Source organism: Bacillus rossius, chromosome 1, assembly GCF_032445375.1.
Source record: "Bacillus rossius redtenbacheri isolate Brsri chromosome 1, Brsri_v3, whole genome shotgun sequence".
In the NCBI taxonomy this organism is placed as follows: Eukaryota; Metazoa; Arthropoda; class Insecta; order Phasmatodea; family Bacillidae; genus Bacillus; species Bacillus rossius.
Genome location: NC_086330.1, coordinates 264,002,958 through 264,016,067, shown reverse-complemented (window position 1 = coordinate 264,016,067; position 13,110 = coordinate 264,002,958). Strand labels below are relative to the sequence as shown.

The following is a 13,110-nucleotide window of genomic DNA, read 5'->3' as shown; positions in this document are numbered from 1 at the left end:
TGTCTATCCTAGCCCAATAAGCATAATTTGTCGGCAAATGCGTTGGCTGGTTTTCTGTTAGTATTCTAGGTATCGTGTGTATGGAGTAACTAATTATTTCTTCTCTTCTGCTAGATAAACTTTTGCTCATTTTTATCCCCATGGGTATAATTGAAGGTATAGCATAAATTTGGCAGCTGTGTGATGGGCTTAATTTAAATGAAGAATATAAGGACCTAACCTACACAAACAATAACTGGAGAATTAAATTCTGAAGTATAAGAAGTTGAAACGCCAACGTACGAAACATATGTTCCAGATTCGGTTATCAACTAAATTTAAAAAAAAATGTTTTCTTCCAAGTCCTTTAAAAATCAATTCCAAAAATTCTTTTTCATCAGAAATTATGTTTACTTTTTTTACCTGTACATACTCCCCTTTAGAACAAGGTTTTTTAAACCGATGTAAGTTAAATCTAGGCTAAAGTTTAATGACAGGAAAATGTATTAAACTGGGCATGTTTATGGGTTCAAGCAGAGCTATAAAATGCTATCATTCAGTTACCAGTAATTTAGTAGGTCTGTACTTTTAGGTAATGTTATATCGATCTTAAAAATTGCAAAACTTGTGTTTCTATAATAAGCAGATATAGCATAATAATTTGGGAAACTGTTGGCGTAATACAGGCTAATACTGTGCGTCTTGTACGGGATAGCCTAGCGTGTAGATTATACAGAACACAAATATGCATTGCTGGGGACAGGGAAGCGAGCGGTCGCCAGCTACAAGTTCCTATCACCACAGCCTGCTATCATTCTCTCATTCTCTGCGTCTGCCTTCTCCCCTCCACCCGCGCTGAGCTCAAGGTCGCGTCAAGAAAGAAAGGAAGAGGAAGGTGGCCGGAGCTGTGTCCCCTCACTCCCCGACTGCCGATCCTCCCTGCGCAGTGTTTCTCCGACTCGCCACCCTGCTTGGAAGAACAACTACAACTCTTGAGCTCGAGCGGTGAAAAAATCGGCCACGAGGCGGGCCCCTTAATGCACCCGCATGACCGATTTGAGATCCTGGCCGATATTCAAGCTCGTATTAAAAAAAATGGCTAACTGTAAACTCCATCGCAACAACTTTGGAGACAGAGACTCAGGAATGGCCTTCGTTTGATGCAGTAGCCGAAGCAAGGGCTTGTGATCCGTTACAATCTTGAATGGTCTGCCAATAAGGTATTGCTTGAACTTTGTCACTCCGAACATTACAGCTAAAGCTTCCTTATCAAGTTGTGCATAATTTCTTTCACTTCTCTGCAATGTCCTGGATCCAAATGCTACGGGTGCCTCCGAGCCACCTTCCATCTGGTGTGCCAACACTGCTCCAACTCCATAGTCCGAGGCATTACATGTCACAATCACCGGTTTATCCAAGTCAGTGTACCAACACTTGGTCAGACTGCAAAAGCTGTTTCGCCTTCTCAAAGGCTTCAACATGTCTCTCTGTCCATTTCCAACTTGCAGCATCATCCATTAACCAATGAAGCAGTTCCAAAACTTCAGTTCGACCTTTCAAGAACCTGTCATAAAAGTTTAGCAGCCCCAAGAAAGCTTGTAGTTCTTTCTTGTTCTGTGGCACTGGTGCCTTATGTATGGCTTCTACTTTGCTTAGAAGGGGGTGAACCCCATTGCCACCCACCAGATGACCCAAGAAGGTAACTGCATTCACCGAAAACTGAAACTTTGACCTTTTTATACCAACCCTGCATTTTATAGTCTCCTCAGCACTTCCTCAACACGTACCATCAATTCCTGTTCGTCCCTACCACTGACCAAAATATCGTCCAACAATACCACTGTACCAGTGACTCCGGCTAGCAACATTTCCATTAGCCGCTGGAAGATGGCGGGGCCACTACTGACCCCAAAAGGCAGTCGCCATACCCGAAACAACCCCTTCATGGTGTTAACCGTTAGTAACTCTGCCGTAACTTCGTCCAACATCACCTGCAAATAAGCCTCCTCAAGGTCAAGTTTCGTAAAAATCTGTCCACCTTCCAGCATTGCAAAAGCTTCGTTGATAGTAGGCAAGGGATAAACTTCCACTAACGCAACATTGTTCACTGTGCTCTTATAGTCTCCGCACAACCTCACTGATCCATCACGTTTCACTATAGGCACCAATGGAGTTGCCCATCTGGAAAAAGCTACTGGTTCATACACACCCCATTCCACCAGTCTATCAATCTCACAGTGAAACTTTTCCCTCAGTGCAAACACTACCGATCGGCACTTCCTGAACAGAGGTTGACTGCCGGGTTTTACTGCTAGTGACACTTTTGATCCTCTGTACGTTCCCAGTTCATCTGTCCTGAACACTAAGGGGTATTGCTTCAACATAATATCTAACATGTCATTGCAGCATACCCCAACACAATTAACCCCAACTAGTGTTATTCCTAGGGGCTCTAGCCACAAACGGCCCAATAAACTAGGACCATTACCTGGTACTACCAACAGTTCCAGAGGTATACTTTTCCTGGCCTTGAACTGCACCTCCAATTGTTTAGTGCCCAACACCTCCAGTGGTTCTTCCGACCAGGTACGTAACACTAAATTACCCTTCATCAGGGGCGGCTCTTCTGGCCATAACCATTTGAAAGTCTGTCTACTAATAATAGAGTAACCTGCTCCTGTGTCAACTTCCCTGGTGATTGGTTTCCCATCCAACCTAACCTCCACACACAGTGGACCACGCCTGCTTTTATCACTCATATTATACAAGGTGTACTCACCCTCATCTGGGTCATTTGTCTCCCCATACACATGTTATACTTGGTGTACCTCCTTCCGTGTCGTGCCAGTTACCACCGCTGGAGGTGGCACATGACTCTTATTTTTTGTTAGACATGCCCTTTCAACGTGACCCCGGTTATTACAAAATCTACAGACCATAAAGGTGTGCCAGCATTTATCGGCAGAATGATTGCCATTACAACGCCAAAAAGTTCGATTCTGGGATAACTGTGCGCCCTGCTGAGCTTTACTCCCTCCTAGTGGCTTCGTTGCTGTGCCCGCTGTGACCTTCCATACGTCACCAGATGATTCCGGAATATCTTTGCCTCTCAACTCGACCAGGACCCACCTGGTTTCCTCCGCTGCCGTCACAATGTCTACCGCATCCTTGAAGGTTATTTTATCTTTGGCCAACAACGCCCGTTGTACCACGCGATCTTTAACCCCGCAGACCAAACGATCGCGCAACATTTTGTTCGAGATTCGGAAAATTGCAGTGAACGCTTAATCTGCGCAGCTCAGCCACATAAACAGCAATAGATCCCCCGTCGTTTTGGTCCCGCTTCAATAATTTATACGTCTCTACAATTTCACTGGCTTTCGGTTCAAAATGGTCCGTAAGCTTGCTGAGAACATCGTTAAGTGATGTAGCATCCGTAGATGTTGGTGCTAGTAACGATGTCACCAAATTGTAAGTTTCAGCACCACACACGGTAAAAAATACAGCACGTTTCGTAACATCATCGTTAATTTTGTTTGCTACATAATAAAACTGTAGCCTTTCGCGGTACGATCTCCATGATTCCCGACCCAAATCAAACTCTCCAATCGAGCCAATTAATGCCATTTTCCCATTTCCCTGCAGCAATTAGCTGGAATACTTAATCCTCGTCGCCACTATTACATGTCCTGTTTACTGCACACAAGACTGTTTACAACTGGCGTGGTACGCCAGACAACCAACATACCAAAACACACACACTGCCAACCTAACACAACCACACTGTTCGGAACAACACACAACAGTTTCCGGACAATACACAAAAAATAATTTGAATAAAAAGTGAGTATCATTTTCAATAAATAATTATATGTATTTTCATTATCATTATGTTTGAATTTATACTAATACATAAATATATCAATTTATCAATAGATTATCTTCCAATTATAATAATTCAGAAGAAAATTGCATTTTAATGAAATTATTATTTTGTAATAAATAATTCCTAGAAGTTTTAAACTGCAGTTTTGGCCTTGCATGTTGTTGCTTGTTTATGTTCATTTTTTTGTTGCCTATCTTTAATGTGTTTTTTGTGTATTTGTTCCCTGTGCATATGTATTATGTATATGTATTGTGTATAATTTTATTTCGTGCACACCACTAAAGTTTCGCAACTAATGGTGTGCATATTACAAATAAATTAATTAATAAACAAACATAAATTATATATCTTATACATATTTAATTTCTAAACTGCTGAGCGACTTTCTTGACATCAAATTCACTATTGCAATAGGTTTCCCCCCAGTTGTATTTATGTTTGCACGAAAAGCAAGCACAACTTATCTAAAAAAAGAATTTTAAAAAATCTTATTCAGTTTAAAATTTTAGTTTGGTTATCTGATTGGAATAAAGCAAATCGTTGGACTAATAAAGAGATGATGTATAGAAATTTCGGAAATTATATCTTAACATATAAGAATAAATGTGACCACTGTAAGTGTAGAACCATTTGAAAACATAATGTCTTTCACAATTCAACGTACCAAATATAATGATTAGGAACTGGGCTTTCTCTACCTCTGTCTCTCTCTCTCTCTCTCTCTCTCTCTCTCTCTCAAAATCTCTACCTCAATCTCTCTCTATCTACAATAAAACTCGCCTAATACGTTCCCGGATAATACGTTTTCCTGCTTGTTGATTTCACAAATTTATTCCCTTGATCACTTCCTTATATCCCTATGTTAATTTTTCCCATTCATAACATTTGCATTAATAGATGCTTCCCGCATATAACGTTCAGCGTTTGTGGGGGAAAAAAGGTTTATCTTTAACATTTAAAATTTTATTTATTGTTTTTTTAATTTACTTATTTCTGAACGATAACAAATTTATTTGAACTTGCACAAGACTGTCGAAACCTTTGCCAGACGCTGTACGCTGTTACAAGTGTATTTTTCGACCAATCATCTGCTTGCATTTGTATAGACCGAGATATTACATTTGATACATTTAAAACGGTGTAGAGAAATGAGAAATACGACAGTTACTGTTTGCAAATCAAATGCATGCCAAGCGCGTAAGTTAGATCCAGACAGGTCCCGGCGAGTGTAGCCAGTTTACATGTGTCGTCCTTAAATGCAGGTCTGAATTGTTTATTTAGGTATTCTGTCATTTAATGTTGACACATTCGGCCATGAATCTTCTTAGTTTATATACTTACACAATTACAAAAAAACACCTGGAAGAGTGTGCTGGCCTGAGTAACATAAATACATCATTTATTGAACTAGTCAGAGGGTGAACCAAGGTCGTGTCAATTGAGATTAAGTTTAGTCTCTACAAGCTTCTGTTGCAAAGTCAATGTGGATCATCTCTAAGTCACTTAGTAAATCTTTATTACGATTACCATAAAATCAGTTCCTACCTTTTAATTAGGATCCAACTAAGAATTAAAACAGTGTTTTTCAGTTTTGTCTTTGGTTAAATGTAATGGATTTTGAAGTTAAGGAAATAATCATTAAACAATCTTTACAGGTGTTCTGCTTTAAAATACAGAATTTAGAAACAAAAGTTAAAAATAATTTTACAAAAGGACATAACAAAAATGTTTTAGAAAAATCGTTAAAACAGCGTTACAAAATTACGGTACATAATTATGGTGTCAAAGAAAACGTTACAAAATACGGCTGGCTGTGGCAAAATTACATTCTTATTTTAAAATATTCCGAATATCGAACTGCATAGCTGGACTAGTAACCAAAATATATTTACACACTAGGCCTAAACGACGCACTATGTCCACTCAAATTGGAGCGTGAGTAAGAGACAATTAAAAGTTTCTTTTTAATTTTTACTTTTAATTTACATGATGGTAAGGACATCTTCTTGCCGGCTCCAAAGATACTATATGCGTCGTGTAGTGGTGGAAGTTGGAAAATGAGCCCAAAAGTACACTTCTAGGCGATCACGGGCCCACAAGGGTCTATGTCAGCGTCTAGAATGTTGATTGTCTGACCAGCCATAAAGATGAAGGGTGAAGTTAGACCCAAAATACGCAAAAAAAAAAAAAAAAAAAAAAAAAAAATGCTCAGTGAGTCAAAAAATAAATTTAAGGCTCAAAACGCAAAGGAAAGACCGTAAAAAATATCTTAAAGGAGAACTCACCATTTGCGGTGGTTACTACTGAATCTAACTAATTACGGAGCGGCAGGGAAATGAAAACAGACAAAACATAATTAAATAGACTCACTATGTAAAAAAATTAATAAAAAGAAGTAACAACATTCCCCAATGATGTCACTAAATCCAGAAATTATAGTTTTCGATCGCTCTCGACGAGTAAAGATCCACCGACATGGAGGGCGTCAGAGAGCGCTCAGAAGGTAACGACAGCCCCTGAGGGATAATTCTTTCACCTAGTTAAAGGGCCGCTAGTGGCTCATAAAAAAGAGGTGGGGGGGGGGGGGGGCAGAATGAGTCAAAGTAGGGAAAGAGGTGGCCAGAGCCGGGACAGTGGCGCTCTATGGCCAATTTTGTTACTCGTGGCAACGCCGACAGAGAGTTGTCGGCAGTGCCGGCAGGTAGCGCACAGAGTCGCCGTGGTAAGACATCAGGCTGAAACACGAGCGCCTGGGAGGTGGAACTCCCTAGGGGAAAGCGTCCGAGTTAACAAAGACAGTAGCCGCAGGCGATTTATCTCCATAAAGCTTAAATAATGACCCCCTTGGATTTAAAAAAAAAAATGTAAAATAAAATTATGTGAAACCATGAATACTTATAATTAATAATAAATAAAAACATGAGATGATGCAGAGAAAATCACTATTTTGTGGCACAATGTCGATCGTACTGCATGCGTACCCGAATTCATTCTCCATAAACTGGCGCCTAAAATGATTATTAGTAGCTGCCAGGGCGTACGATAGTGACCAGGGCGCTCGTAGGGAATGAGCTCACTTGGCTGTAGACTTTTATCGGAATCGCTAATAATATGAGGGTCCATATTGCTTGAGGTGTTTCATTTGCTTCTTCTTCGTCTATCTGTATCGGGTCTCTTAGAGTTGTAGTTGATTTCAGCCATCCTAGCCTCTGCACTGGTCGGTGGCCCTGCAACAGCGCCCAACGCTTCAAATCACGATGGCGCCTCACTCGCTCTGTTGATGAGTTCTGGCGCTCCTTGGGTTCCGTGCGAGCCCTTGCCCGCCGCCCCTGGCGCTGAATGTCTGTAAGTGAGCGGCATTACCTGAACCAAGCAATTCTAGAACACTTTGTAAACTGTCACCCGGCAAAACTTTCCATCGACAATTTTTTTTTCTGCTAGCTAAGCTTTTAAAGCACCTCAGTATCCACACGGCGACTAACAAAAAACTCTTGTAACCCTTTCCATTCCGTATTAATGGTTAATTCTTTGGTCACGCAGGGTGAATTTCAAGACTCTTTTTCGCTCCCACCCCCACCTTCCCAGGCTCAATGATTTAGGCGCACGATGGCGTAAGTGCACTAACAGCCAACGCACAGTTGTCTATTTTCAGTATATATACAACACTTGACGATACAACCCTTGAGTCACGAGATATATAAAAATTTTTTGGCAACGACATAAGAATTTCATCGCTTTCTCTGGCAGGACTTTAGTATTGAATACTTTTTAAAAACGTTTTCACGTTAAAATAAAATAAAAATACTTTTTTAGTTTTGATTAGTTACAGTCAACCAATTATTTAGTTAACTTGTAAACCAGGAAATATAAAAAAAATTTCATGGGTAAATAATGAAATTAAACATTTTATTTATAATTAATTACATTTTTATTTTGATAATGTATGTAGTTATATTTACATCTTAGATGAAAAACAAGATATTTAAACTGACTTAAATTTTATGTTATTCAAACAATTGACACAAATATCACAGAGATTGTCAATATATATTCTACATTTTAAGCCTGTATCATCCATTGTTTGTCCCTTCTCATCCTCTGATAAGAGCAAACATATAGTCAACATACACAATTATTTTGTTTGATGGTAATATAAAATGTTTCAACATATTTTGGCAGTGGAAGTAGCTACACAAATTTCAAACTTGATTAATATTACACCTCTGATGATGAACAATATTATGATGTTTATAATATTACAAATATCACTTAAAATGTTAAAAAACTTTTTAAATAACTTTTAATAATTGTCATTTACATTTATAATACAAATATTACAAAGTCACAAAAATTAATTATTTACAAAGCCTGCAATTCTTACAAATTATTTACAACATTGATATACAAAAATTCTGCAGGTTCACTTAGTGTTCAAGTCTGGTGCATTAAAATACAGCCTCAAAATTACCAGTTGTTAGGTTGTAAACATATTTCGTATATGTAACTAAAATATTGTTTTGAGAAGGAAGAGAGAGCATGTAAGTACACATCATCAGTGATAATAAAAATGGCCTGTTGACGATGAAGTCTCTGGTAGAGACGGGGGTGCTACAGCACCGTGGTGGCGTGCAGCTTGACGTAGCGCGAGTGCTGCTGCTGGCCGGGCGGGCCGGCGAGGAAGCACTGGTGCGTGTGCGCGAGCACGGGGCGGGCCCGCAGGCGGCGCGCGCCCAGCCACGCCAGCAGCGCCAGCAGCAGCGCCACACCAGCTGCGAGGCACGCCGGCAGCAGCACGCCCGGGCCCGGGCCGCGGGCCGGCGGGGCCGCAGCAGGGACCGCCACGGCGCACGAGCGGCCCGGCAGGCCCTCCAGCCACGCGCACACGCGGTACGGCGCCGGGGGCAGCCCGCGCAGCAGGGCGCCGGGCGCCGAGCAGTTGAGGCTGGCGCGCGCCACCTCCCGCGAGCCCGCCTCCACAGTGGCCGTGAGCGCGCAGCCCGGCGAGGCCGCCCCGCCCCGCAGCTGCACCCGCAGCTGCACGCTGCCCGGGCCGGTGACGTTGGCGTGCAGCGCCGCGATGCGCGGACCCGGCGGCGCGGCGAGCAGCAGCATGTCGCTGCAGCCCAGGCCCAGCGACACCTCGTCGGAGGAGTCGCCGCCCACCAGCAGCACCAGGCAGTAGCGGTACTGGCGCCCCGGCAGGAAGCCCCCCGCCGGCAGCGACACGGGCAGCAGGTGGGGGTCGGCCAGTGTCGAGGAGTTGCACTGCAGCGGGCTGGACTCGGCCAGCACCTCGTGGCTGTCCACCTCCTCGTACACGAACAGGTTGTCGCAGGTGTAGGGCATGGCTGCCGGCGAGACGGCCCACACCGTCGAGATGGTGGCGCCGTCGTACTGGAAGGCTCGCAGCGCCACCTGCCCAACAAGCACCTTACTGCTGAACCAGTAGCACGTACTGTGCCAAGTTATAAACAAACCGTGCACAACTGTGTACATTTATGTGGATCGTCTGGGATTTTAAATTAGTTTTCGTATTACAGACCAAATATATTTATTGATATCATTGATTACTATCATCGGCTGTACTGTACTTTCGTATGATTAATTAATAATGGGTAGCTTGCGTGTAAATGATTTGAAAAATATACAATTGAAATTTACAGCACTTTTCATAATGAAAAAAGGTTAAGTGTAAATGCAGAAGATTGGCTGGTTTAGGTAACCATTGTTCTCTCTTTGTTACAATAGCCCCACACGAGTAGTGGAAAGAGAGCTGCTGCTAGCGGCACTAGGATGGTACTCGTGTTTGCGGAGAGGAGACTAGCTTTATAGGAACAAAACTGGTTGTGTCGAATTATGTACGATATTGTCATCTGTTGAAGTGATTACATAATCAAGAGGAATAATTAGTGTTCATGTCATTCCAGAGTATCAGACAGCTTTTTTCACTAGAAATGAAGTTGTTTGCACAACAGAATGGCATCAGACTTATTCAAGCAACACAATTCCATCCATCAAGCAACCGGAAAGTTGAGAGCATTGCGCAGGCAGATAAAGGGGAGATTGTGCAACTGCACAGCTGTTGTGGGGCATGCGCTCAATTTAGCTTTGGGTTTTTGTTTTTAACCACAAACCAGATTAAATATTTTTATTTTATTTTTATTGTTCAGTAGCATTTCATTTTCAATAATTTTACATATTTATATGATACGTAACTAATTCCAACAAATTTATATAATGTGTCTTAAAGATTTTACTTATGTATGGTCAATTTCTAATAGTTTCATACATGTTGTTTTGTTAATGAGAAGTGTTTTGTGTTTTATAAATGCATTAAGATTTTCAAAATATGAACTGAAATCTGTTGGTGAAAAAGTAATTATATAACATTTTATTAAACTTATAAAGTTATTATGCTTACAGTAAGGGGTGCTCAGCCAAACTTTTGAACCTACCACTGGTCCTTCTCCATGGTAAAGTGTCTATGCCCTTCCTCTTTTTCCCTTAATACCCTTTTCCTCCGCACGTATGGAGATAGTGTTGAAGTGTACATTTTGTGGCCATCAGCTTTGTTGGTTTCTTCATCTGGTAGCACCCGACGAGAGCATGTGTATAGAGCCTTGAATATTGGTTTGAACAGAGTTCATGGTGTGTGAGCCTCACTTAATGTAAGTACTTGCTGATGTAAATGTAATTTTCTCCTCTCATCAAAATTCAGTTTCAGATCGCCCTTCAAAATTTCTGTCTGACTTAATGTTAAACTTTGTTTCTATTGGCTCTTTGTCCATGAGAGAAAGAGGTCTAATGCGCACTCGTTCAGTCTACCAACGACTATGCTTTGATTCTTTGAGCTACAACCAGGGTTCGTAGTATGCTAGTTGTTGGTAATTGTTTTCTACTGATGTATGTGAATGACGTTTGATAACTTTAGTTTTGAATCCTGGTCACGTACCTACTTTGACTGTTTTTTTCCAACCAAGAGTAATAGTTAAACTGTGAGTCAGTGTAGGGCCGATAGTGTGTATGCTACATGAGTTAATGTGTAGCAGGCTAGAAAATGTAATTTCATGATGCGAATTAAAACTATATGCGCATTTTTTTAATGAGGCCAGGTTGTTTAGATGTGTACACTTTCCCGTTTGTATTTCTTTTTCGAGGCTCTTTATTTCCAGTTCAAATTAATTAATTGCACTTGTTTATTTGTACTTCTTACCTTGTTTTGACTTTAGTGAAATTGTGTTATTAATATTTTGGAGATTGCTGTTTTGAACTAGATGGCTTGTGCTGTACAGTCGATGTTACAATTCTTGCAAAAGCGTAGGAGTGTACGCTAGCCTGCTTGGAAATTTGTAGATCTGCGTGAGACAATTTACGCTCTAGTCTTGGTTTGCAACAGTATGTTTGATTCATCTTGCAATTTTGTTATAGTTTCAGGTTATCCATTTGGGTATAGCATTGGGCAAAAGATAATTAGCTGATTACTAGAATTATATTTTCTTGTAATGCTAGAAATGTGTGGTATAATGTGTAATCATCTCACTTTGAAATAAATGAACATTGATGTTTTTTCTTAATCGAATGTAATGTAATTTTTAGCTTGTGTATTGCATTTGGCAGTTACCTGTAAGTTTATTTATGTTGTTATAACATAGTTTTCTCACTTTTTGTAATGCTAAATATCTTAGTAGCCTACTTGTATGATTTGGTTCTTATGCCTTGTAGTAGAAAGAAACAATAAAAATAAATGATAATGAAATAAAATAATGTTGAATTAACATGATTGTTGATCTTTATAGTATTCTGATACATTTTGTTGTTCTTGAGGATTCAAACCCATAAAGAACATAATTATTTTTTTTCCGGATCTAATCATGTTATTGGCTTGAACTCGTTATTTCTTTTGCTTTGAGGTGCAGCTTTGTTCATTATAATCATTGCTAGTAATAAGGGTAGGCCCTAATATTGTTTTGCACTAAACTGCAATATAGTGAAAGAATTTTTTTATTGAGGAGTTTCCATTTTGTGCTGTTTAATGTGCGTGTTTTTTTCTCTTCACTTTTTTAAGGTCATTGTAACCTTCTTCCAATTCTTGTCAGCCATCATATAGTGTGCAAAATTTTGAAATTTAATGAAACCATCGATATCAACGTTTTAATATAACATTTTTATACCACAGTTGAAAGTTTTGTTCCATATTTACCTGGGAATAATGCATTAAGTATATTTTTGCCAGATGTAATGTATTTTGACTCATATTGTGTGCATTAGTGGTCTACGACCCTGGCCATGAGATAACCATCATGAAAGTACTCCGCTAAGTTCTGGAGTGAGGATTTTCCTCTTGTACTACCAACTGTCCTGGGGTGCGGCGAAAATTATAATCAGGAAAGCAATCTACCAAAATTTCTTTTAAGCATACATAATGAGTTCATATGTTATTGAAATAACATTATTATCATGGCCAAATTCAGCTACATTCTACAGTTCTAATATTCTTTGTTAAAAATACAAATTTTAAGATTTAAAAAATCAAATTGTAATGTTGGTTATTCCTAAGACAATTTTAGTAACATATAGGATGGACCCTTTAATAATGATCATATATTATGGTATACGAATAAGTTAAAGTTGATACTAGAAATTTCTAGCATTGTTTTTTTATTTAATTTTAAATAAATGGTGACGGTCTGACATTTTTTATATTTCCTTTGTGCCTTTTATTATCTTTTATTTGTGAAATGGGTATCCCAAAGGTGTATATATTTTTAATCTTATATATTTACCTAATACAGTAAGGCGAGATGCCATTGACCCTAGGTCCTCAGTGGTCTTTTTTGTTGGCCTTTCTCTTCTGCTCAAAATAACCAAGAGATAGAGGCTGTCAGAAATTTGGTAGCAGAGCATGGATATAGTTTTTCCTGTGGAAGATGGTACAAAAGGAAAATCCTCGCTCTGGAACTTAGCGGAGTCCGCTCTTGATAATAAATTACCTCATGGCCAGGGTATTAGATCAGTAATACACATAAAATTAATCAAAATATAAGACATGTGGTAAAAATATACATCATACATAGAGACCGGAAAAATTCGCGAATTCATTTCGCGATAGGCTAAAGTACAAATAGTTATACCTCAGTGCCGCTTCTGTTATTGGCTCACAACTCACCTGGATGACTCTGGGCCAATAAACACCTGACCAAAGCTTTATCGAATCACAGGCTGCTACGATGGGACGTCTCACAAGA

The 13,110-nt window shown here is 39.9% G+C and overlaps 1 protein-coding gene across 1 annotated transcript in view; it reads right to left on the bottom strand.

Moving 5' to 3' along the window:
- Positions 1-7,807: 7,807 nt before the first annotated feature.
- The window catches only part of LOC134527545 (protein slit-like), a 110,758-nt gene continuing 105,455 nt past the window's right edge, over positions 7,808-13,110 (bottom strand). Inside the window, exon 8 of the mRNA XM_063360315.1 lies at positions 7,808-9,280. Coding sequence (XP_063216385.1) covers positions 8,474-9,280 — 807 coding nt within the window. The 3' untranslated portion in view covers positions 7,808-8,473. The remainder of the gene's footprint in view (positions 9,281-13,110) is intronic.